Genomic DNA, 26938 nt, shown 5'->3' with positions numbered 1-26938 from the left:
CAGATCATCATTGCCTCCAGAAGTCTTCTCCCAACGTTGTCAGAGGACCATACAAAGCTTCTCTCTCATTCTTTACATAAATGAGCTTCTTGAAAGTTTGCCAATTCTGCTTACCACTCGATACCATATAATTCCTTTCAACAGAGCTCCCAGAACTGACTTTGCAATGAAATTGTTCTCTTAGACATCCAAAAGAGCCAAATTAGTTAATCAGCCTTGGTCTTGCATAGCATTTGAAACTGCCAAAAACAAAGCTCTTTGATAAAATAGTTCTTGCATTGGCTTAGTTGTTACAGTTCTACCCTGATTTTCCTCTTAACTCTTTATTCTCCCCTTCTATCTTCAACAGTAATACTTCCTCTTTCCCCTGCCCTGCAAATCTAAATGTTTCCCAGAGTTCAAAGTTCAACCCTATTCTCTCCTCTTTCTATACCTATGCCCTTGAATACTTTGTCTATGCCTATGACTTCAATTATCCCCTTTATGCCAACAGTTTCCAATGTCTTTGTATCAATTTCTTTATTTCTATTTTATTTCTTAAATTCCATCTCCACATTCTCAACTCCCTTTTTTGACAGTTCTAATCACACCTCAAATTTAGCACTTTTGAATCCTAAGTTATCATCTTTGCCCTCTTATCTAACTAACGTACTTCCCTGAAAAACTTATTTCTATTATTGTGCCTATTTTCTCATTTACTGGGTGACTAACATCTCAGTCTGCTTTAAACCTTCTCAACTTCCCTTCTTATTTTTCAACATCAGGTTTTATGGATCTTATTTCTACCATATTGCTTTGGCTTTTCCTCAGTTAAATCAGGGTTCCTTACTTCACAGGGTTTGTGTAAAGATCAAATTAAATGTGAGAATATTTTCAATACTGTAAAATACTATACTTGTCCAAAATGTTATCACTAGTCCGTCTACTAGAAATAGTAATTTAAAGACAACAACTTTATAAAGACTGCCATGGCCATCAACGACATTGCTAAAATGAGCTGAAAGCATTGCTATAGTTCTTGAATATGCTTTGCCTACCTGTGTGAACACCCATGGCGTCAACATTTTCCATGTTACAGACAGTGACACAGTTGTCATCAGCATCTCGAACCACTTCATATTCTATTTCTTTCCAACCTGTCACTGACTTCTCCACCAGAATTTGGTTGGTCATAGCAAAGGCCTAGAAATTGGTGACAAAAGATATCAAAGAGTAAGAAAAATCTCTGGCTTCAACAAGGATATTTGGCAAAATATCCTGGCATAAATCCTGGTCAGCACTGAACTCTCAAACCCCATCTCCATTCTCTCCTGCACAGAAGGCACAATGTGTCAGAAAATCAGTGAGGTACTAGGAATAGCATCCTGCAGTGAATATGCTTGATTTACATTATTGAGGCTTGCCATTCAAAGTGCTGATATGACATTAAATCAAACTAATTTAGGAAAAAGAGAAAATAATTGAGCAATCAGGCAGAGGGAAATGAAATTATTTCAGCAGCTAGGCTTCTGTGAAACCAGAAAATGTGATAAGTGTGAATAAATATGGAAAAATAAGTCTAAAGACTCTGGCTCTCTCTAAAATAGCTGAGGGTGCTTTGTGCAGTGACACACACAATAAAAGTTAGTTGCTGTTGATGAGGAGGAGAAAGGAGATGATGATGGTTGTAAACAGTTAGCCAAGATGGCATGTAAAACTTGAGAATTAGAAGAATCATATGGGACTATTATTATGGTTAATCACTGCCTAAATGCTTAAATACTCTGAGTCATATATCATGTATGCCTGATTAGACAGATATGAATTAGCATACATGAATTAGCATAATTATCGTTTCATATTTATGGCACACCCACAATGGGTAGAATACTGAACCCAAAATAGGAAAGTGGTAATCTCTGACCTTAGGACATGCAGTGGCTGATAATCCAAGAGAGAAATGTCTCATTGTCTTATAATATATTTGATGTGGAATGGCAGTGAAAGGGAAAGTTGTTTGAATTTTTTGAAATTATTAATAGGCATTAAAATAATAACAATGTAAGTTTTTCTGTAATGTGCCTTAATATGATTTTTTTAACTTCAGTCATCACTACAGGCTCCAGCACGTGCAACTGAAAATGTGACACATTTGTCCCCACAGCTGCCCACGATGAGGTTGTCAAAGTGGTTAGAAAAATCAGTAGCCAATGTTAACAATTTAATAATGATTAATTTGTCATTCCGGTTGCCTGCTAAAAGAAGAAATCTAGGAAACAAAGGGTATAAATTTGGAAAAGTATTTTGCATTATAAAGAAGTGAAACGGGTATTTAGGGAAAATTGAAATTATCTTCACCTGTTTTCTCAGCTTGTTTTTATTTTTATGTTTTAAAGTCTTTGATTTTATACAAAAAGTTAACTTAGGGACCTGGGTAAGTTAATGCAGCTTTTAATGGTGCTAACTATAACCTCAAGAGAATAAGGGGATTGTTTAGGACATAATGATACAACTAATTATTCTCAAGGTAAGAGTGAGGGGTTTTTTTCAACAAGAAAAACCATTTAAAGGATTATTGATTATTTGAGCACAACGTAAATACTTGAAAACTATCTCATTCCAAAATTCTCTTCATTATAAACTTTCTTACATGAAAAGTTCAGTATTCAGATTTTTTTTTATAGAGTAAAAAATAATAATAGAGAAAAAGTATGCATTGCCACTATTGGCAGTTATGAAGTTGTTAATATTGAAAATATTTGGAGCATCTAACATGCTAGAGGAAATAAGCTTTTCATCCTCAAAAGCATGTTTTTGCTTTAAATACATGATTCATATGTCCAGGATGGAAACAAGAAACATTTATGTTAGGTATGTTTCCCTTTTTGTAATTTTCACAACTTTAGAAAAATGAAACCCAAGTTATTTATATGTAAGTCTGCCATTGTAGTTATTTAAATATGCTGAATTGTACTTACCTGTTTTCAAAATTCTATGTCAACAATTCAAGGGTCTCATTTCACTTCAGTTCAAAAAGTAAGTAAAGATAAAGCAATAAGCTGTCCTTGAGCTATTTCCTAAATAATCCCCAAAATAGCCCTCACAGTAATTCTGTCAAATTCACTTCTATGACTGCCATGTAGGTTACACAGGTTTCTTGGCTGCACATGTACTCATTCTTCAAAGGCATTATTGAGCTCCTGGTATTTCCACACACTGTTCTGTTTTGTGGAAATAGAGTATAGATGAAAGTCTCTGTTTTCCTGGAGCATATTTTTCTGTGTTAGTCTCTAGTTTTTGTAGCATATCTTACTTTTCTCAAGGGTTTTCCTCTAATATGCAAAAAAAGAAGTAGTTCCTAATATGTTAAAAGTGATTGTGATAGAAAATAAATTATAGCTGGGCGCGGTGGCTCAAGCCTGTAATCCCAGCACTTTGGGAGGCCGAGACGGGCGGATCACAAGGTCAGGAGATCGAGACTATCCTGGCTAACATGGTGAAACCCCGTCTCTACTAAAAAATACAAAAAACTAGCCGGGCGAGGTGGCAGGCGCCTGTAGTCCCAGCTACTCGGGAGGCTGAGGCAGGAGAATGGCGTAAACTCGGGAGGCGGAGCTTGCAGTGAGGCGAGATCCGGCCACTGCACTCCAGCCTGGGCGACAGAGCGAGACTCCGTCTCAAAAAAAAAAAAAAAAAAAAAAGAAAAGAAAAAAAATAAATTATAAACCCTCAAATCTCTCATGTTTTTATGACTATATGGCAGTTGGTGGAGTTCAGTCATTTACTGTACTGAGAGGTTTATACCATGTATATTTTAGACATCTTAATTTTGAGTAAAGTCAAACTACTCAATGGGCTTTGTTTCACTTTCTGGATGTCATCCATGCCAGCCACATTATTTCAAAAAAAAAATTAAAAATGAGACATTATGTCCTATTTTTCCTTAACCACTAAAACATATTTTAGCATTTTAAATATTTGGGAGTAGATTGTGAAACAAAGGAAGAAAGAGTTGAATTAAGTTCATCTTACTGAAGTCGATAGATTGTACTATAAAGGTGGAATTTGAGGTAAAGTGACCACTGGTTTACCTGGAACCATGTGGTTTATCATTGCATCCTGGCATGAACAGTTGCGCTGCACTACTCTCTCAAAAGTGTCATCTTGGCCGGGTGCAGTGGCTCATGCCTGTAATCCCAGCACGTTGGGAGGTCGAGGCAGGCAGATCACGAGGTCAGAAGATCAAGACCATCCTGGCTAAAACGGTGAAACCCCATCTCTACTATCTCTACTAACAATACAAAAAAATAGCCAGGCGTGGTGGCGGGCGCCTGTAGTGCCAGCTACTTGGGAGGCTGAGGGAGGAGAATGGCATGAACCCGGGAGGCGGAGCTTGCAGTGAGCCGAGATCGCGCCACTGCACTCCGCCCTGGGAGACAGAGCGAGACTCCGTCTCAAAAAAAAAAAAAGTATCATCTTTTGGAAGACACTTTTGGAGAACATGATCATGATTTAATAAGTAAAGAAAATGTAATTTCTCATCTACATAACTCTCTCTAGTTGAAAAGATATATCAAGTCAGTTTTTTTGGTTGGTAAGAATATTGTCTACAAAAATACACACCTTTGTGCTGAGGTCCATCAAAGTCTCTCTGTTAGGACAGATGCCTGAGCCTAACCCACCCAGCGCATAGGCGGAACGGATCATCACTGGGTAGCCAATGGTGTCTGCTGCCTTCAGTGCGTCCTCAATCTGTCAACAAGAACAAGGACTCAACATTTTAAAAGCTGAGCACACTGGCAGAATAGACCACACCAAGGGAGTCTGGCAATCAGGTAAACCAACTTATCTGGGGAGAGTGAATATGGAAATGTTCTATTATTCCCTCACATTATGAAAAGCAAATGCTGTTATTCAAATGCTGTTATTCAAATGTTAAGTAAAATTCTAGAAGAGAGGAGATATACACACACACACACACACACACACATATATACACACATATACATATATATATGTGTGTATATATATATATGTATATATATATAGCTTTTAAGAAATATACTTTTGTGGTAAATTTTGTCCTGTCCTATTGAAACAGAACCATGGTCAAAGCAGAAATAATCATCATTCATTTGAGAATGGGAGCCATATTGAATGGTTGGATTTTTACATGTAGCTTAAAAGTCTCTGTCTTAATGAAACCAGGTTCTCTGCTGCTGAAGCTAACTTGATGTTACCGCAATAAACCATTAGGAACACTGTGTATAAAGAGATTTTTCATTTTCAGGCTCAGTCTGAGAATAGTCCCAGAAGCTTGGAATTCTTTTTTTAACTTACAGAATACAACATATGGTGGCTATATTTTTCTGTCATGGAATATTATTACACTACCAATGGGAATGTAATTACACCTTTCCCATATGCCTGTTTCTTATCCTGGGGAAGCAAGGACATAATTAAATCTGGCAATGAAAGAATAAATGTATGGCAAGAGCTTCCCAAATTGTGCAGCAGAGTTATCCTGGGATTATTTGATTGACAAGTTTGTAACACAAAAGATACTTGGTAGCATTGTTTTCTGAAACATACAGAGCCCATTTTTAGTTGTACCAGCAGTACCTGCTTTATTCCTAAGGGCGTGCCTGATTCTACCATGGAGAAGTTGCATTTAACACTGCCCTTAGCACCCTCACTTCACCAAATATAAGCCTGAAGTCAAAAATAAAGTCAGGGGCAAAAACAGATATAAAGTGAGTTGATTCTTTTTCCTGATAATTGGTAATAGCTTATTGATAGGCATAAGAGGCAATGGAAATAAATAATAGAAAAGTAAATCTATCTTTCTTAAATATCGAAACTACAGGTTTTCCAGTCATTTTACTGACTGGATCCATTTTATTCTAAAATGTTTATTTTATTTCAAAAAAAATTTAAAGCCAATTTCCCATTTGCAGGGCATTCACACATGCAAAATGTGTGACTGATCCCAGAAACAAGGTAAAACTTGCTTTGGTATTGCAAGTTGATATGGTTCTGAGTTTCGGTTCAGGAGATCGGAGATTCATTGGCACTTCAAGCCTTGATAAACCACTTCATCTCTGGACTTAGGTTTTTCTTTTCATAAAATAAAATGTTAATACCTATCATTTCAGCATTGAGTGTTGTAATTAATATACAATATTTCTAAACTATTAACACTTTTCTAGAAGAAAATGCATACAACTATAATCATCTTAACTATTATTATTAGGCATGAAAAATCATTCTCCCTACAACCCAAGACAAATAATGCCCTCGTTTCTCCAAAGCAAAGAATCCTTACCGATTCCACTGCAAAACTTGGAGCAATCTTTTCATTGATCTCATTTAGTTTATCTGAAAACAGCTGCCTGTCCTCCGTGGCCATAATGGACTCAACTGAAGTTCCCAGGACTTTCACACCGTATTCCTTGAGCACACCTCTCTTGAATAGTTCCACTCCTAAACAAGAACCAAATAGGATTAGTTTTTAAAATCTCGAAATTTTATGCCTTTTTAAGCAGACAACTGAATACAACTATACAACTATTTCTTTTTTTTTTATCTTAAAATCCAAGAAGATACCACTGTCTACAATAGAATTGCACTTAGGGAAAAAAATTGAAATAAAAATTCTGAAGATAGTCTGACAAAATATGTTACTGATGCTACTATTACTTATATTACCATCTTCTGAAAATCATTTTTATCCTTATTAATAAATGTCATAATATTATACTGAGTCTTAAGATTTCAATATATTCCCTTTCCTCCTAAAGTCCATTTCTATAATGAGATTCTATAATTTAAAAAATCCTAAATATATGAGTACCTACCTGGGTTAAAAAATTATCATCAAAATGGTTTGTGTTTTCACTATCTAGCCATCTAATTTTGCCTATCTCTTTTTTTTTTTGACATACAAATTATATAACCAATTGCTTACCCAAACTAGCTAAAGAGATTCTTATTCATGATCTAATTCCAAAGATTTGAAGAATTTTTTTTTATTATTATACTTTATGTTCTAGGGTGCATGTACACAACGTGCAGGTTCGTTACATATGTATACATGTGCCATGTTGGTGTGCTGCACCCATTAACTCGTCATTCACATTAGGTATATCTCATAATGCTATCCTTCCCCCGTCCCCCCACCCCACAACAAGCCCCAGTGTGTGATGTTCCCCTTCCCATGTCCAAGTATTCTCATTGATCAATTCCCACCTATGAGTGAGAACATGTGGTGTTTGGTTTCCTGTTCTCATGATAGTTTGCTGAGAATGATGGTTTCCAGCTGCATACATGTCCTTACAAAGGACGTGGACTCATCCTTTTTTATGGCTGCATAGTATTCCATGGTGTATATGTGCCACATTTTCTTAATCCAGTCTGTCATTGATGGACATCTGGGTTGGTTCCAAGTCTTTGCTATTGTGAATAGTGCTGCAGTAAACATACATGTGCATGTGTCTTTATAGCAGCATGATTTATAATCCTTTGGGTATATACCCAGTAATGGGATGGCTGGGTCAAATGGTATTTCTAGTTCTAGATCCTTGAGGAATCACCACACTGTCTTCCACAATGGTTGAACTAGTTTACAGTCCCACCAACAGTGTAAAAGTGTTCCTATTTCTCCACATCCTCTCCAGCACCTGTTGTTTCCTGACTTTTTAATGATCACCGTTCTAACTGGTGTGAGACGGTATCTGAAGAATTTTAAAGAGAACAAAGCAGTAGACTCAGAAGATGTATGTAGTAATAGTAGAAAGACTGATCTATGTTATTATGAAAACATGTTTGAGAGGCAAATGCTACAGGGCTGATACCTAAGAGCACTTAACTAATGTTAATTCTCATTTTTCATTCATAATAGTTCTCAACACCTCAATAGCAACAGAGAAAAACAATATCCTGGGATAGAGTAGAGAAAGTTAAGAAACCTACTGGCTACTCTGGAGCATTAAAGTGAAAGGTTTCTTTGTCTCTCAGCTATTTTGTGAAATTAACTAGTAATATTCATCATATGACTATTTTAAGTGGCTGTTTGCTAACTGCTTCCTCACACATTAGAGGAAAGGTTTTATGAACACACAAAGCACAATTGTTAGATGAGTTCAAATAAAATATGTTACACAGCAGTGCATATGTCAAAACTCTGCAATTAAGCTTATAAGAACTCACCACAGTTCAGAGCTGTTTGGCCACCCATGCCCAGAATTAACCCATCTGGCCGTTCTGCCTTGATGACCTCTGTGACAAACTGAGGGGTGATGGGAAGAAAGTAGACAGTATCGGCTTGCTTTAAGCCCACCTCATTGGTCTGGACTGATGCAATGTTTGGGTTCATCAGAACAGTTTTGACATTTTCTTCCTGAAAGAAGCAAAAGAATCCAGTACATGAATATATGTTCTAAAGAAGAGAACGGCCACACTTAAATAAGGAAACATGGGGTAACTAAGCTTTTAGGTTATCTGTGGGCTGTAGAGATCCATAATACGACATGTAAATAGAAGTTAAAGGAAGACAACCATTTGGTGAAAGAAATGAAGACATTCTTGAAAATGAAACTATACAAAATAATTGACTGCCTCATGAAGATCACCACGAGGTGATCTTTGCCACTGTTGGCAAAGCTGGAGACCATTTCTATACAATTTGTCTAGAGATCCACAAATATTACTGAACTCTGTAGTTCAATCAACCTTAAAAGAATAACATATTCCAAAAATTTTAAATTAGTAAATGTAAAATAGAACTAGAGGCAATATGAAAGCTGCTTGCAATTTAGAGTATGTGTCATGTGGTGATGAGAAGAATGTATATTCTGTTTTGGGGTGCAGAGTTCTTACAAAGGTCTATCAGATCCATTTGGTCCAATGTCAAATTTAGGTCCTGAATATCTTTGTTAAATTTCTGCCTCAATGTTCTGTCTAATACAGTGGAGTGTTGATGTCTCCCACTATTAATGTGTGGGAGTCTAAGTCTCTTTGCAGGTCTCTAAGAACTTGCTTTATGAAACTGGGTACTCCTGTGTTGGGTGCAAATATATTTAGGATAGTTAGATCTTCTTGAATTGAACCCATTACCATTATGTAATGCCCTTCTTTGTCTTTTTTTAAATCTTTGTTCATTTGAAATCTGTGTTTTCTGAAATTAGGATTGTATCCCTTGTTTTTTTTTTTTTTTTTTTTTTTTTTCTGTTTTCCATTTGCTTGGTAGATTTTCCTCTATCCCTTTATTTTGAGCATAGGGGTGCACTACATATGAGATGGGTATCTTGAAGACAGCATACCATTGGGTTTTGCTTCTATATCCTGCTTGCACTCCATTCCTTTTAAGTGGGGGCATTTAGCCAGTTTATATTCAAGGTTAGTATTGATATGTGGATTTGATCCTGCCATTGTGCTATTAGCTGGTTATTATGTTGGTTTGTTTGTGTGGTTGCTTTATAGTGACACTGGTCTGTGTGTCTAAGTGCATTTTTGTATCAGCTGGTAGCGGTCTTTCCTTTCTATACTTAGTGTTCCTTTCAAGATCTTTTGTAAGGCAAGCCTGGTGGTAATGAATTCCTTCAATATTTGCTTATTCAAAAAGGATCTTATTTCACCTACACATGTTACCCCCAAACCTAAAATAAAAGTTAAATAAAGCTGCTCCCCCTTCTATTTATTTGTCTAAGAAGAACATTGAATGTACATTTAAAATGCAGAATAATGTGCTCCCTTCTTGCTGGAAGCACTGAGAGCCTTCTGCTGGTTTCCATTTATTTTCCAGATTTTCATGCTTGCTGTAGTGCTTTAACAAAGAACATTATACAACTGTTTGTACATATTATATTTTAAAAACCATATGGCAAAAGAAATAAAACTATGTATGTGCATGCATGCTTGTGTGCGTGTCTGCGTGTGTGTCTGTGTGTATGTATGCATATATCTATATGAAGGTATTCATAGCTCGATCTTATTCCTTACATCAGGAGAAACCTTCAAAATACTTCTTTTTGTAGCCTACTAAGGATAATTGCATTATAAACCAGTATGAGGGTGACACTTAGCAAAATAATTATTATACAATACAGCCAGATGGTTCTAATTATTTCATACATTAGCAGGTCAATTTTAAGTTCTCCTAAAACGTCAACAACATATTCAGATAAAGGTATAGAAATTATTATTGAAAACCCTACATATCTTTGGGGAGGATCTGAATAAAACATTAAATATATTTTATGCTGCTTTAAATTCAAATAGTAACTTAATGCTTGTAATGTACTTTTAGTAATGTATTTGATTTTTATACCAAGACTATGAAAGAGATTTCAACCTTTTGGATGAAGAAACTGAGATTCAGTAAGGTTAAATGGCTTGCTAAAGGTCATACAGCTAATAAGTGGCAATATTAGGGCTCTAATTCAAGTGTTATTATTCAAATCCTATGTTCTTTCCTCAATATGAGTCATCTCTCAAGATTTTAAGAGTAATATTATTAATAAAATGTCAGGAAGATACAAACAGATAAGCAAATGCTTTTATAATATGGGATGAATTTTAATAATTGAGTCCCAACTGACAACACGTCAGCAACAGAAGTTATAGAAAGCCTCACTACTAAAGAAAAGTGACAAATGTTAGTATATTTAAGTATTTTTCTGAATGTGCTATACAATGAATATGGTGATTTTTTTATAAGTCAAATTATACAGGAAAAGATCCTATACATACACATGAGTGTTCATTTATTTTAAAACTTATTTCAAGCCATCTTAATTTTAAATCATTTTGTTTTATTTTTCTAATTCTTGTTACAATATATGCACCAATTATAATATTTTTAGTTTAAAAATTCATCTCTAGTTATTAACTTTCTAAGTGATCACAATATAATCTAATAATTCCTGTTCTTTAGTTAAAAATGTATAACTTTACCCAGTTGATGTAAAACACATTAAAATACAAACTATAAAAATTCTAATTATTTGTAAAACTCCCAAATAGAATAAAAACTGTATACTAGTTAAATGTATTCTAAACTCTGAATACACTTAGATTGTGTTCTAACTAATCTAAACCACTGGACAGTCTCCAATTATCTAATGAGAAATTAAAGCATAATGCAAAGAAGTGAAACATCATTTTGAAAACGTATTCCAAAAAATATGTGAGTGTGCATGTACGTGAATGGAGGAGAGTATTAAAAAAAAAAAAGAAAACAAATGAGAAAAAGAGTAAAGTCATTGAGACTGTGTTCTACCCCTTCAACAGACACCCATCAGGTGAAAATCTTTGACTATAGAATATTAACAAAAAGAAAACCTTTGGCCAACTGTTTGTCCCATGTTTGCTGTCCCAGTCTTCTGCTGCCATTCTATGCTGCCCTCTACTAGCCTGGTCTCTGGTGAATGGCTTTACACTGCAAAGCCTGCGGCAATGTCACCAAGAGCTCACATTGCCTCTGAATGGCCTGATTAGCACGATGAGGGTTACCAACTGAACTCCTCAAGAGAAATACCTTAAATATACAATAGAATTTTTCTAAAGTTTTATTTTACTACAGTAAGTGTTGGGAGATCTCCGGAGGATTTAAAGAAACCGGGAGGATGTCCTTCCACACCTGTATATCAAATCCTCTTTTCTACTTGAAAGTGTTGCCATATCATCCCATTTCCCAGGCACTGATGGGAGAACTGTGTCCCCTAGTGACAGATAATAATTTCTAAAACCTGAACAAAATGTACTGTTGCCCTTGCTCTTCCAACCAGAGTTTCCCATTTCAACCACAGAGATGCCCACAGCATCCTGTAGAGCACTTGAAGGATTTTAAAGCAACAAAGATGTCCAAAATTTCTCTTTCACATAAAAGACAAGTATATTTGAAACGCTCACTGCCTCAAAAGAAATAAACAGCATCAATAAATGTGGCTTTATATATGTTTTCACTATAAGTAGGCAGTAACCTAAATAATTTTGGAGATTAATCTAACCTCAATTTACAGATGTGCACATTTGAGAAAGTTGAAATTCTTGCTCGTGATCAAGCTTCTTTAATACAAGATTTATAAAGGCACAGTTAAGGAAAATAATTACAGCAACTTTGAAAAGAGGTAGTGTCATAAATCTAAATTATAAAATACTAATTAGACTCATTAAAGGAAGCATATTAATTCTAACGAAGATCATATTCTCTCACCTTCATGGCTTTTACAGCTTGAGATCCTGAGTAATCAAATTCTCCAGCCTGACCAATGGACAGACCTCCTGATCCTAGGATAAGGACTTTGGAAACCTATAAGCAATAAGAAAACGACATTGTTATTACTGCTAAAATGGGGAAAATAAGGCATTTTCAAGAGTGGAGAAGACAAACCACATTGTCTGAGTTTATGTGGTCATTTAAGGTCTAATGTTATGAAAAATATGTAATAGATAGAGAAAAAGACTAATAATTTAAAACATCTCTAATTTCAATGTGATTTCCAAAGTTTATTAAGGTTTTTCACATTTTATTAAACATATATAAATATCCAAAAATATGTACATATATATAAATACATCTATGTGTGGTATTTTTTCAAATACACATACATCCTTCTAAATTTTAAATAATGATGTAAGTGTACAGTTTACAAAGGAAATGGGTAAAAACCTTATCACACTAATATACATATTCAACTTAAGGATTCAAGTGTTATATTAATCCTTGAATAACAGGTATTCTGGTTGAAACAAAAAGAACTCTATCATCTGTAATGCTTCTGTAGTCTGAAATGTATCTCATGTTTACATAGAGCTATGGCTTTGTGGATAATGGGAAATAAATTCTAAACTAAACTCTATTCTTTGTTATGTTATTACAACTACTCTGGAAGAAGTAAACTTTAGAAAAGACATTATTTTAACTTAAACCATGAAAGTTCCACAAAACATTATCAAGAAGGAACCAAATAATTAGTTACAAAATGACAGACTATTACAGTCTTATCAGTCATATTTTATTAAACACTAGTATACCTTATATCATTCAGTTTTTAAAAATCATCACATGATAGGGACAATCCAAATTCATAAACCAAAGACAAGCCCACATACTGACCTCAACTCGAGATGCAACCAGTGCTGGCTTCGGTAAGACTGATGTAATGGTGGTACCTTTTCCTGTCTTCATCAGTGAGAAAAAGGAATCAAACAGGTACTAGAAGAAAATATAACTAGTTAGAAGCTTCAAAATTCTTAAGTTCACCAGATGAAACACAAGATGCCCAGTTAAATTTGAACTTCAGATAAGCAACAAATAATTTTTAGTATAGCATATGTATTTTTTTGCTTTTTTGTCAATAACTACATATCTTACTAGTATAAGAATTTAATCAAATAAACACTTCTCTTCACCTCTAGTGTTATAAAAAAGAAGTTTCCAACAAGCAAGAAACATATCAGATGCCTTCTGAGAATGCCAAGTTTACAGCAACTTGTATATCATTTGCTTCTTCTAAATCAAATTCTAGGTGGATATAACGATTGAAGCTATATCACTTAAGATATAGAAAATTAGAAATACTAATTTAAATTTAAATTTCTATCAGCTCTAAAAAACAATTTCTGAAGATTATTCTTAAACTTTGCCAAAGGATTTACTTCTGTTGTTTCACTAGATATGACAAATTACAGCAAAGAATATTCATTTTGCAATTATTGGAAAGACAAAAAAGAAGAATTATGTGATAGCAGATATTATTACATATCTTAATTGCAATGTTCCTAATCCAAAGTACTAATATATGCTAATTTAAATTTTAAATTAAAAAACTACTTAGCATGTGTTAGATGATACGCATAACTAAATTTGATTTATGAGTTTCATCATGGGTTGGTAATACAATACTGATTTTGGCTATTAAGAATCAGTATTTCCTAATAATATTAAAACAAGAACAAAATACAGATATCTAAAAAGGCAATTCAGACATGAGAGAGTAGAGCAGAGCTTGCAGAAAGAAAGCTCTTATTCTCTTCCCCATTTTACCTAGAAGTCATTTCTGAGAGTTCTGACAATGAAGATTTGCTACTGGAGGTCCCTGGGTGTGGGGAAGTCATAACAGACTTCAGATTTTTCTAGATGTCACCCGAAGAATTTATTTGGAAAGATGTGCTTGAAAAATGAACTAAGAGCTCACACAAAAAAAGTGAAAATATTTAGATTAAATACAAAACTCCTCTAAGCATTCTTTGTGGTTCTTTTCTGAAGCTGTCTGAATTATCTATGTATGTGCATGCATGCCCTCTCTCCCCCGTACACCCCTTCCCCTCCTTCTCCTGCTGCTGTTTATTCTCCCTTAGTGGCTACACAACCAGTTGCCATAGGGATTTTTGTGAAGTCACAGATGGGGGATTAAAATTTCATTTCAGTCATGAGACCGAGAGAGAGCAATAGGGAATTCATTTGCATAGTACAACAATTGTAAATTTCAGAACTAAATATATTAGAATGATAATGGGTTTAAATAAAAATAGCATCGCTTCGGGTTTCTTAAGGGCTTTCCCACTTTAAATTTTAAAAAAGATAAAAATTTCCTCTGTGACATTCATGGGGAGATTTTAATACAAAATGTGTGTTACCAAAGCACTCTTCTTGAGAATGTTCTGCTCAAGATCATCTGGGGTGATTATTTTGGTTTTTTTGAATTTCCACATTTTTTTTTTTTACATACATAATAGGCCTCATCTTTCTAACATACCTCAGTGTCTGTTGGCCCTGGGGTGACCTCTGGGTGGAACTGCACAGCGAAGAAGGGTTTGCTCTCATGCATAATCCCCTAAAGAAATAAGAAATGGGAAGAAATTCCTTCTGTAATAGTGAACGTCAAGTGTGGCTATGTATTATTCAGGGGACAATAAAGCTCAAATTTAAAAACTGAGTTAGATACTTAATAAAATTTTTGTAACTAACAGTACTATTAACACGGCCTGATATCTTAAGGACTTACATATCTGACCATTTTGATAAGTATGGAAAATGGGTCAATGAAGACTCAACTGAATGTATTTTCCTTTAAAATAAATAAATAACAAATTTGGTCTATAGCCTTTGGGACCCTTCTGGGTTCTATTCAGAATAAACCCAAGTCCTCATCTTATCCCCAGGTCCTAAATTACTTTTCCAAGGGTCTTCTTAAAGACTATACCAGTCCCAAGTAAGTCCCAGAGACCCACCTAGACTGGGCTCAGACAGATTTGGATCAACAGCCCACTAACATTGAACGTATAAGATAGTTGTTCATTAATGACTCAAATAGTGAATCTTAACAAGTCAACTGATGAGAGAATAAGAGAGAGAAATGACTTTTTAAAACACAGAGGGCTATGGGAGAAAACCTATAACTGTTTTTCAACACTCAACCAAATCACCAACAAACAGTAGAAAGGTATTTGCATCACAGTGTACTTAAAAATTCTGGGTGAATATTCTGAGTGAATAATTTATTGCACATTTCAAAACAGCTAGAAGAGAAGATTTGAAATGTCCTCAGTACAACTAAATTTAAAAAATGTTTGAGGTGATGGTCATCCTAGTCTGATTTGATTACATATGATATGCATGTATCAAAATATCACATGTATCTCATAAATATATACTATGCTTATGTATCAATTATTTTTAAAAACCCTGCATTTCTCATCACCAACTGAACAGGTTTATTGACATCATTTACCTCATTTGTTTGATCGTTGACATTCACAAAAAGTGGTTTCCAGCCAGCAGGGAGGGCGTTGTCCAAGGCATAGCCATGATTCTGAGCAGTAATGAAAGCCTGTCTGTTTGTGATATTCAGAACAGGCTGATTCTGCCCTCTGGAAAGAAAAGGAGAAAAACAATAGGGAAAAGGAAAAGTGAAGAGGATAATATAAACGTATTCCTTATAAAGTAGTGAAAAAGTAAAGCCTATTAAAATTTAAAATTTCAATTGCTTAGTGAAAATCAGTCTGTGAGAAAAGTCACAGATTGTTAATCCCAATAATTTTCCCAACAAAAATCAATTCAGGAAGCTTTGTTGAGTGTTAAATACACAGGTCTATTAAATTCTATAATCAGTTTTAGAAAAGGGGACATTGCGCTCATAACAAAAAGGGTTGCTCACCAGCTTAACAGAAACTAAGAAATACGAGTGACTTATTTTAAGAGAACTACAATAATTTTAAAGCCAGAGAGTTATTGGGAGATAACAAATAGAGGACTGCTTAGACCTGAATTGTACTTTATGTAGAGGGTGGACCATGGGGGAAAGCCTGATGTTTAATAAATTAATATTGTTTGAGGCAAAAAAAAAATGAGAAACCGAGAGGATCTAAAGATTTCTCGGTTCTAAAGTCACACTTACCTTCTGAAAATGTTACAATGTTCTGAAATTAGGCTTAAAATCAGAACAATTTCCCTTGAAGTATCATTTGATTGAGTATTATAACCTCAATTTATGCCAAGGGAAGGAAAATAACTTTAAATTATAGCAAGGTTATCATTAGAGAAGCCTGCTTTCCAAAAATGCAATAAAAGTGGTATCAGGTAGTCAACTGTCAACCGTGTAAGGTATGGCTATTTATTTACTCTAAAGAAATGGCAGGTAAGTCTTCTGAGTTCTTTGTACTTAGTTAGTATGTCAGAACTGGTTTACTGTAAGCAAAAGTGAAACTACCTCACCTGTTGGCCATGGACATCTTGTAGGTTTTGGCACCAGTAGCCAATCCTGTTATTAAGTTTCCTGTACTGATTCCAAACAATGGCTCCTTGCGATCACTCTCCAAAATCTAAATCAGGGAGAATTTTTATTAATCAATTAGTACAGTTCCAAAAAATGTTGCTTCTGAATGAATAAAAACAAGGTATCCTTTTTTCTTAAGAAGGTAAAGAGAATAGTAACTGAATTAAAGGAGAATATATAAAAGGACATGATTGACAAACTTGTAGCATTAGAATTCAATAAGATGTACTTTACATTCAGACTAAACTAAATCTGATTTAATATTTCTTTAGAGACCTGCAGGTCTTATGGGTCCCAAGGTCATGGTGAGGAACCATGAGTTGTCAGTTCACAACTGTAGGGCAAAATACATTTGGCCATTGGACTCCAGTTCTTTTAACTCAAGGACATGATCGCAAAGTTACTTTGCCTGAAGAAAAGCCCTATTTTCTCTGATATTCTCTCCTCATTGGTTCCCCTATAGAATATCTCTACTGACACTGCCTCAGAAGTCACAAATACCAGCATTGAAAAATGCCTAAATAAATAAAATGTATCACAGCCCTTTCAGGGTACAGAGCGGAAGCCCCCACCTCCCACACAGATACACGTTAATTCCAGGTTCACTGCACCTTTCTGACATTCTGAATTAGTGGTTCTGCAAGAGCTGGGTTCCCCGGTCCTCCTGCGATCAAAATCCCATCATACTCCATCTTGGTGAAATCGTGATTCCAAGGAACTAAGTGCACTTCAGCTCCTCGCTGGAAAAGGGACACAAGAATGACGAATTTAATAACATGTTTCTTTGCCAAAGTATAATTTTGTTAGACTTTCTCTTGACTAACCATTCCTTAAAGGGAAGGAAAAATTTGTAAACATTTCAAACAATGCAAAAATTTCTTTGGGGCCGGGCTTGGTGGCTCATGCTGGTGATCCTAGCACATAGGGAAGCTCAAGGTATGGGGGAATTGCTTGAGCCCAGGAGGTCGAGACTAGCCTGGGAAACAGGGCAAAACCCTATCTCTACCAAAAAAGATAAAACAAAAATTAGCCAGGTATAGTCCCAGCTACCCAGAAAACTGAGATGGAAGGATCACCTGAGCCCAGGAGTCACAGGTCCCAGCGAGCCAAGATCACACCATTGCACTCTAGGCTGGACAACAAAGTGAGACCCTGTCTCGAAAAAAAAAAAAAAAAAGAAAGAAAGAAAGAAAAAAAAGGAAAACAATCACCATTAAAAGTTTTGATCCTGAAAAAATAGATAATGCACTGTCCTGCACTCAAGAGAAGTTTCAGTGCCTATAAATGCCATGATTGGACTGACAGGAGAGTAGGTTACCTTCACACTACCAATTGCAAAAAAGTACAAATCCATTTTCTGAAAATGTTAAGTTGGCCCACATCAGAACTTTTTCAGTCTTGCCTTTTTGTCTTATCAAATTTTAACCAGCCTTCTTTCCTAGGGTTTTCTCATTATCTGTAAGATTTATATTCGAATGGAAAATTAGAAATTTGTTTTAATATAAAAGCACATAGGAAGGTGTCTTTGCGGGTTTCCCATGAAGCATTTCCCGAAACAAGGATTTGAGAGAATAAAAGCTTATTTGGAAGGTACTTCCTTCTAATCAGAGAGGAAGTGACATCATGAAACACCCCAATAAAGTATGCATTAGCAAGCAGTTACCACTAGGGATAAGTGAAGTTTAAGCCCACTAGGGCACTCTGAGAGCCCATGTGGAATAGTTACCTTAGAGACTGTCTATCCATGGGACAAAGGAGCCACGGTAGTTAAACACTGGCTCTTTCTGAGTTTTGGTTGGGGGCTACTCCAGAGATCATTAATTCTATGCCATTTACTGCCTGCCAGTAGGCTCCAGCCATCAGGCAAAGAGATATAGATATTAGAAATTGGAAGATGGGCAACATGAATTAAAATGGTAACTTGAGAGTGAGATACCATTTCACTCTTAGAGTGACCTGTCTAAGGTCTTAGAGTGACCTTAGAGTGACCTGTCTAAGGTCATCCACAGCATCTGCTACCATGCATGCTATTCATGCAAATGTTTGTTAATAAAATTGAAAAGAATTTGAAATCATGATTTGAATATTGCTGATATTCTCTAATAAGGAGGTACAATGAAGAATCTCCCAATATGCATGCTAATTTGGTGTTATGCAAATGTGTGTGTGTGTGTGTGTGTGTATGTGTGTGTATGGAGGGGAGATGTGTAGATAGAGACAGACTGAGAGAGGAGTGAGGAGAAGGAAAAATCCTAACCAAACTTTGTTTAAGAAACATTATTATGATGGTTAAGTTCTCCTTGAGAATTATTAAGATTTAATTTTAACTGGTTGTCTAACAGTTGATATAAAAGCACTGTGACAGTTCACACTGTGTCAGGGCATGATTCCTACAAACATGTGGTGCATAATAAATGTAGGCCCAAAGAAGATGCTATCAGACAGGCTCTAGCTTTTTGGTCATCTCTATACCACAAAGAAAGTGAACATGATGCATCTTAGACTGTCAGTCAATTAATGACAAGAAAAGTCATCATTTTCTTCCACGTTTTAGTGGCCCTTGAGGTTTTTTTTTTTTTTTTAAGAAAAACCATAGCAGTCTATATCTTTAATTTGAACAGGGATAAATCTGTTATTTTGTAAATCAAAAGCAACAAGAAGAGTGTAGACCCCTGACATTCTGAAAGAATGCCTAAGTTCCTCTGTGACAGAGGAAATTGGCTGAACACTAATGGTCAATATGGCAAACCCTCACCTTTGAGATGAACAAATTACTTACCTTTACTAGCAGGCGGATTACATTGTTTTTAATCCCACAGTCTACAGCTACCACTTTTGTGGGGTTTCCTTTGCCGTACACCTTGACATCCTGCCATTTTAAAAACCAGAGAATGAGAGGGAAGTCCCAGCTATGGGCAACAGACCAAAACCATAAACACATCTGACAATGCTTTGCACTTAGATTGGTAACAGATTGACTGTTAACTACTAGGGAGTGACTGGCAGTTAACAAACAATTTGTAAGAAAGGCACAGCAAGTGCCACAGACTGTATCTTTTTTATGAGAAAAAAAAGACTTTACTGTTTTATATAAACTGTTGATTACAGTAATAACAATGATCTCTAAGAAACTGGTTGCGTCCATAGTTAACCATCTTTCCCATGTTTTGCCTCATTAACAACTACTAGCAATGAAATTTTTAAGTATTATTGCCTGATTCAGCACTAGACAGATGCGGCAATAGATACATTGTGCTTTAAATACCACTTGATCCTCAACTTGCACTAAAGATCGAATGGGGTAAAGCTGAATTACTGTACATTAGGCTTCTTCAGTGGGGCCTAATGGATAAAATCAGTATGAGAGTCACAGGAATTGCTAGGCAGGTATAGACCACCAGTTCCTTTAGGTTGCTGTGCAATTGTTTGCATTTAAATGGTAGATTTCATGAAAAGACCCCAGAGCATATCATAATCATTATCTGTGTCTAAAGCACGGCTGGGAGGCAGATCTATTTTCACAGGCATTAACCCAAGAAGCAGCTCCCCAAAGTCATAAAAGGAGAAATAATAGAAATAGAGAGAAAGCCTAGAAGGCTGGGCACACACACTGGTTCCTGCTTTGAGAGTTGTTAGCTAGCACACTGTGAATTTAGGATGATTTCATCATTTGTGAAAAATTTCAGATGAAAAGTGCAAACTGAATATTTGAAAGAACAGTTTATTTTGACTGAAATATCTACCTCTCCATTAAGTCTATATAGAATGTGAAATTATAATCCTTAGACTGTAGTTGAGGAAAAAATATATTAACTATATGTGTTTTTTTTCCTCCCACTGACTATTCTGAAGGAAAAAACATACCCCCATCCTTTCATGATCTGGGGGAGTTATTGCTGAATTGAATGCCACAGGTATTCTTTCTCACCAAATAATTTGAAAAAGTTTAGATCTATTCTTAACCTTAGGCTTCTGCTGTAAAATAAAGCAATATTACCATCTAGTTGTAGCTACAGAAAATTGTAATTACAAGACAATGAATGAAGTTATCAACATTTCCAAGGCATGTAGCCAAACAAAACTCACAAAATATATGTAATCTCCTGATACAAATGCACATTTTATCATAGCTATAGTAACATTATTTAATTGCACTGGCATTCAGAAACAACAGAGCCAGCTTTCACCATTGCAGCATCTCCCTTGATTTGACATAGATAAAAACACAGATATGCTCATTTTTGCTAGTCTCTACACAAATACATTAAAAACTATCCATAAGAATAACAGAATTTACACAAGACCTCATGAATACTTGCATATATGGATTTGTGTTTGGACTTACGAGAGAGGAATATATTATGCAGCATTTTTCAACCTTCCTTGACCACAGAATTTTTTCAGATGAACTGCTCCACACCACCGTTTTCCAATTTAGGAAATGGTAGACTAAACCACCAAGGCAGTTCTCAATTCTAACATTCTATCATCTATCATCACCCTCTATCATGCTATGTTTCAAACTAAATCATTTCACAGGGAAATATGTAAAAGAAAGGGAAGTCATATGAATAGGACCAATTTTAAAGTTAAAAATCAGAAGTGAATATTGCAAACACCATGATCAAATTCCATACATATAAGTAATTACATATCTAACTTAAAATTCATTTTCTTTAACAACACATGTTTTGAATGCACATCCCTGCCCGACATGGACATCACAACTCAGTACTAATTTATAGGAACCCCAAACCCTTGTCTCTCATTTTCATGTGACAGGAGCCTGAATACCAGATAATATCAATGTGTGTTTCCTCTGAGTCTTACATGTTACTGATCAGACTATTTGACTCTTTGAATAACTTTTTTTTTAAAGCCTTTAAAAACTCTCACACTGGAACTCTTCCTTAGAAATGTTCTCTATACTCCTTCTGATTGGTGCCATATCACAGCATGAATATTTTCCCAGATGAACAGGTGTCAGGAAAGGCATGGGAACATCCTTTCTAAAGACCCTCAGTGACAAAGTTTGGTCACAGGAGGGGGTAGGATACTCATACAAGAAGAGTCTGTTTCCAGCATATTCACATATTCACATATTTTACCATTTCTGATTTAAAATTATCGAATCCTTACTCTGCATATGTAAAAGGTAGGAGTGAAACAATGTAAACTTATTTGAATATGATTACATGGTAGTATAATGATGGTTACTAATAGTATAACTGTTAGTAGTATAACCATTATTTGTAGTATGTTGAAAGGCAGTATGAGATGATGTTTTCTGAAAGGTAGACACTAGACCAAGCCTTCCTACATATAAATCCTGTGGCCATTCACACTGAGGAAGGTATTTAATCTCTCTACACCCCAGTTTCTTCATCAGTAAATGAGTTCCTAATAATATCCATCTCATATAATTGCTCTAAAGATGGAATAAGTTAATCAGTGTAAAGCATTTAGAAGAAACCTAGCAGATAATAAGTACTCAACAGATCGTGCCTATTTTTTATTAGTAAGACATAGTTATTAATAATGATAATTTTATTATATGAATAATGGAGATCATAGAACCATAAGAAACACTGATTAAAGGATTTGAAGGGAAAATAAGAATGTGCAATTTCTTTACCACCAACTCTAACTACCATTTACCGGCTTTGTATATTCCTTTATCTATTCACTATTTGTTGACCATGTACTATGTGAAAGGTACTATGGGCAGTGCTGGGGATTCAAGTAAGTAAACCATGGCCTCTCCTCTCAAAAAGCCACCCAAGACAAGTGAGAGAGACAATCTTTCCAGAGAGTTAAATTCAATATGATCCTGGTTATACTGAAGCTATTTATTAAATGACATGGAATCCGAAGGTTAGCTGAGTCATGGAAGCTTCACACAGGAACAATGAGCTGACTCTTGAAACTGACTTCTTCAGACAAGAAGGGGAAGAAGAAAGCATGAGAAAAGGTTCGTAGGTAGAGAAGCAAACATATTCAGACCTTGTAAGATGCAGGCCAAATAGAAAATAGGTTCACAGGGAGTCTTGAAGAGGTTTCTTGAATTCATGCAGCAGAAATCTAGAAATTGAGCTTTTTAAGGCTTTTCCATCAAACCCCCATCAAAATGCAAAGAAAAATAGCATGAAATTAGCCACAGAGACTCTGGAGTCACTTGAATTCAAATTGATGCTAAATTTGGGCAAGTTACATTTGATTTTATATAGACTTACTTGCTAAGCTTATTTCTTCATCTATGACATGGAGTTTTTACGAAAATTAACTGAGTGTTCAAAAAAACTTGGTTGTTATTATTTTCCTCAAAGACCAGAGCTACCACGTTGAATAGACCATGATAATTATGAAATATCATAGGCAAAAAAGTGTATGTTTGCTACATCTAGGAATAAAATGTTGTAGTGAATAAACATATTTAAAATCAAACTTTGTGTCCACATGTACTTTTTCTATTCCTTCCTGTCAAAGAATTTCAATCGCCTTTGTTGAAATAACACTCACTTTCTACTTGGATAAAGTAGAGTTTCTCTGAGAGACTCCATTGCCACACTGGTGATGGAAGAGAAGTTTGCAGCCATCTCTGCTATAGTATAAATAAACCCCAAGGTAGAACCAGCCAATAACAATGATGCCACACAGGCTTCCATAGGGCTAAATTCTCCACATGTAAAGCCCCGTGGTAACCAAATACATAGTCCTTGGAAAGAGAAGCTCTATTTTTATCTCCCATTGTATGTAGTAAAAACAGAAGGTAGCAATTCTTCCTTTAAGTTTCAAAGTGGATCAAAAACTTTTCTTTAAAAAAATTTTATAGCAGTATCCCATAAATATCTCAGATATCGAATGACATAATCACTATGCTCAACCAAACTAGTTGAAATCCTTAGGTGAGAAAATAGGATGATATTTTACCTGGCCACATTCAGCACCTCCTTCTCCCATTTGTATAAGCCGCCTAGGCTGCTATATCTGTTCTTGCTATTACTGCTCGGTTCAGGGTCTCATAAGTTTTGTTCCAATAAGTTACAATAACCTTCTAGTTGCTTGCTCTTTTATTCAGTTTTACTTTGCTTCAAAATGACACTGAATGAGTTGGCAATAGTTTCTGGAAGTGCTGATTAGCCAATGATATGAAACCTTCTAGACCTAGCTTCATTCAGTCCATCTCCACTCATCCTTCCCCAAGTGTGTAAACCAATAGGTGTGAACCCCTTTGTTCAGCCATCCCAAACTGTGCGTAACTCTTCAAACATACTATGTTATTCTGTACCTCTATGCCTCTTGGCAAACCATTCCTTCTGCCTGAAACAAAGTTCTTCTGGTTCTCCATCGACCTAACTGTTACTATCTGCTCTTTGTGTCTCGGAACGAGGCTCACTCTTCCACAGAGCCTTCTCTGATCCACCTATCCCATTTCAATGCTGCCCCATGCATGCCCTTGCAGCATGCTATGCACACTCCAAGGACAGCATTTATCACAGGATTCTGCACATGGTGATTTACTTGCTTGCTTGTTCCACAAGGCTCTATGTTCCCCAAGGACAGAGACTGCAGCTCAAGAAACTCACTCACACCTACATTCGAAACATTGGTTTCGATCAAAACCAATGAACTTCTTTCTAAAATGTATTCTGTACCTTTTTATAAATGTATACTAAAGGAATTTCACTTTAGGGTGACTCAGTCGTCATTATGAACATTAATTTTGAAATAAAGCTATAACACAATAAATCTTTAGTGTATGAATAAATATTTTTCCCGCACAAAATGCCCCAGACTCTGATTACTGTACCTGATTTCTATAAAATTCTCTTGGCTCTCTGGCAGGTTACTAGCTCTGACTCCTCATCATCACTGTACCTATCTTTGGCAATTCAGTGCTCCCTTTATTTGACATTGTTAAAATCCTAAGCTGAAGAATCAGAAAGGGTGGAGGGAACACTAAAATAATAGTAAAAATCCTCTAAATCGGGGCATGAAGTTTCCCATGTAAGCCTGTAAGTAAAACTTACCAGCTTTAAATGCACTGATTTTGTAACGTGTATTTTAGCCACTATGAGATCCCTTTTTTCCCTCAACACTGGTGCTTCTGGAAGATAAATTCTGCCTAAATGAAGATTTTGATATTTCAAGAAAGGTCTAAACAGGATCAAATAAAACTTAAAAATATAAAGGAAAACCCCTCACCTTGGTTGAAACCTCAGCAATCAAATTCTGTTTATTTGGATCCACAAAATCCACAGGCTGACCTTCAAATTCAATCTTCCCAAGCATGGTACCCTATCAAATTAAAAAATTTAGTTAAAAGGAAGCAACGATGAAGGTGTTGACAAGATAAACTCAAAGGGACTTTAAACAGCTGCTCCAAGATTTAGATGTCTTTATAACTACTCATAATCATCAGTGGAAGATCTTCGTCTTCTCAAACTGAAAAGATTAAGTAATTTGCACATGCATTTTGGGAAATACTCTTGGAAATATAATTAGTTCTTCTAGGGCTGACACCATTGCCTGATGTAGGCAAAGTCAAAAGGCATCAGAATTCAGGTCTCCAGGCTCTGGGCTGATGCAAATTGGGATATTTAGTAAACTTACACTCCTCGGTGTATATGACCTAAAGACATTTCTGAGAGAAGTGGACAAAAAAAATCTATTGAGACAATAAGGAATCTAAAAATACCAAAAAAATAAAAAGAATGAGAATTCATTTATTGTGATAGTAATATTAATTCACAAAGATGAAATGCAACATAAGTCATAAACTTCTAGAATTTGCAACGAAAATATTCACTATTTTAGACATATTCATGTCCAAGTGTTCCCAAGGGCCTGAATTTAAAGAATGTTCAACCCTTTGTAAAGTTTTCGCAAACTACCCTTGCTAGCTTGAACATGACAATGTCATCCTTTTTCAGCTATATCTTGAGATTTACTTATTTGTTAGTAAGTCTGCTTTTAGAAAAATGGTATGCTATATTTAGTAGTCAAGATTTTATTGAGGGGTAAAAATTCAAAATAATTCATTCATTTGCCCTTTTCTGACGAAATTATTGCATTGAAGGAAATAGAAGGAAGCCTTCATTTCCCTTTTAAATGTATTTCTTGGGGGAGAAGTCACTTGGGGGTAAGTGAGAGTAGAAAGTACCTATGTGTCATGCAAGCATGATGGTTATTTCAGTGCTATTATTAAATTCAGAGTGCTGCCTCTAAGTCTGGGAACATTACCTCAAAAACACCTTTCACTTCCATAGTAAATTACTAAATTTCATGGTGGCCTGTATTTACTTTTAGAATCCAAGTCACATAATCTCTTGTCTATATTTATGGATCCCTAATTTTGAAATTTGGTTTTCAGTTATCCTTCCCCTTTTCTTAAAACATTCTGAATGAAATACGATCTTATTTTTCAAACTAAGATTAATAGAAGTGAAAGCCATAATATACATTTTAATACGAACCACCATCACTGATAAACAATTATGAGGCAATACTATTTTGTCTGTGCCAATCTATTCAGCCAATTTTGAAAACCTAACTGCCTATGATAAAAGGAGGGCTCATTTTAACCTAACATATCACGTGAAAGACAAGTACGGTCTTGTAAAGTTTTCCTGAATCATTAGGCCTGACTATATTTTATTCAACCTGCCAATTCTGCCATCTGAATTGATTTTTTCAACTGTATTCCTTTCCCACCTTTATAGTCTCGTCATTGTTTACTGCTCACACCCATCATTAGGCTGAGAGAACACAAGAATCTCCCTGGGATATATAATTTCACTAACACCTATTCTCAGGAAAATCATGGTAGAGTGAATAAAATCAGAGGTGGGATAGAATGATGGTGTAAATGCTCACTGTCTTCCTTCTGGCCATGGGTATTTGGACGTGTTTTTATTTTCAAAGCTGTTTTTCCTTCTGTTTACAGAGAGCCTGTATCCTAACAAGAAATCTACAAAAGATTTTTTTGAAGATTCCTTTTCCCATATGTACTTTTTTTTTTTTTTTTTTTTGAGACAGGCTCTTGTTGCCCAAGTTGGAGTGCAGTGGCGTGATCTCAGCTCGTTGCAACCTCTGCCTCCTGGGTTCAAGTGATTCTTCTGCCTCAGCCTCCTGAGTAGCTGGGATTACAGGTATGTGCCACTACACCTGGCTAATTTTTG

The 26938-nt window shown here is 35.6% G+C and overlaps 1 protein-coding gene across 1 annotated transcript in view; it reads right to left on the bottom strand.

Moving 5' to 3' along the window:
• Window positions 1–26938, bottom strand: part of LOC105481139 (carbamoyl-phosphate synthase 1) — a 119616-nt gene that overhangs the window by 68562 nt on the left and 24116 nt on the right. Inside the window, exons 6-17 of the mRNA XM_011740476.2 lie at window positions 24963–25055; window positions 19537–19626; window positions 17369–17497; window positions 16697–16803; window positions 15714–15852; window positions 14739–14816; window positions 13097–13195; window positions 12194–12289; window positions 8188–8377; window positions 6305–6462; window positions 4603–4731; window positions 1038–1182 (exon numbers count right to left, since the gene is read on the bottom strand). Coding sequence (XP_011738778.2) covers window positions 1038–1182; window positions 4603–4731; window positions 6305–6462; window positions 8188–8377; window positions 12194–12289; window positions 13097–13195; window positions 14739–14816; window positions 15714–15852; window positions 16697–16803; window positions 17369–17497; window positions 19537–19626; window positions 24963–25055 — 1453 coding nt within the window. The remainder of the gene's footprint in view (window positions 1–1037; window positions 1183–4602; window positions 4732–6304; window positions 6463–8187; window positions 8378–12193; window positions 12290–13096; window positions 13196–14738; window positions 14817–15713; window positions 15853–16696; window positions 16804–17368; window positions 17498–19536; window positions 19627–24962; window positions 25056–26938) is intronic.

The sequence above is a fragment of the Macaca nemestrina genome, chromosome 11, assembly GCF_043159975.1.
Source record: "Macaca nemestrina isolate mMacNem1 chromosome 11, mMacNem.hap1, whole genome shotgun sequence".
Classification (NCBI taxonomy): Eukaryota; Metazoa; Chordata; class Mammalia; order Primates; family Cercopithecidae; genus Macaca; species Macaca nemestrina.
Note: the sequence above shows the minus strand (reverse complement) of the source record. Positions and strands in the feature narration are given on the sequence as shown.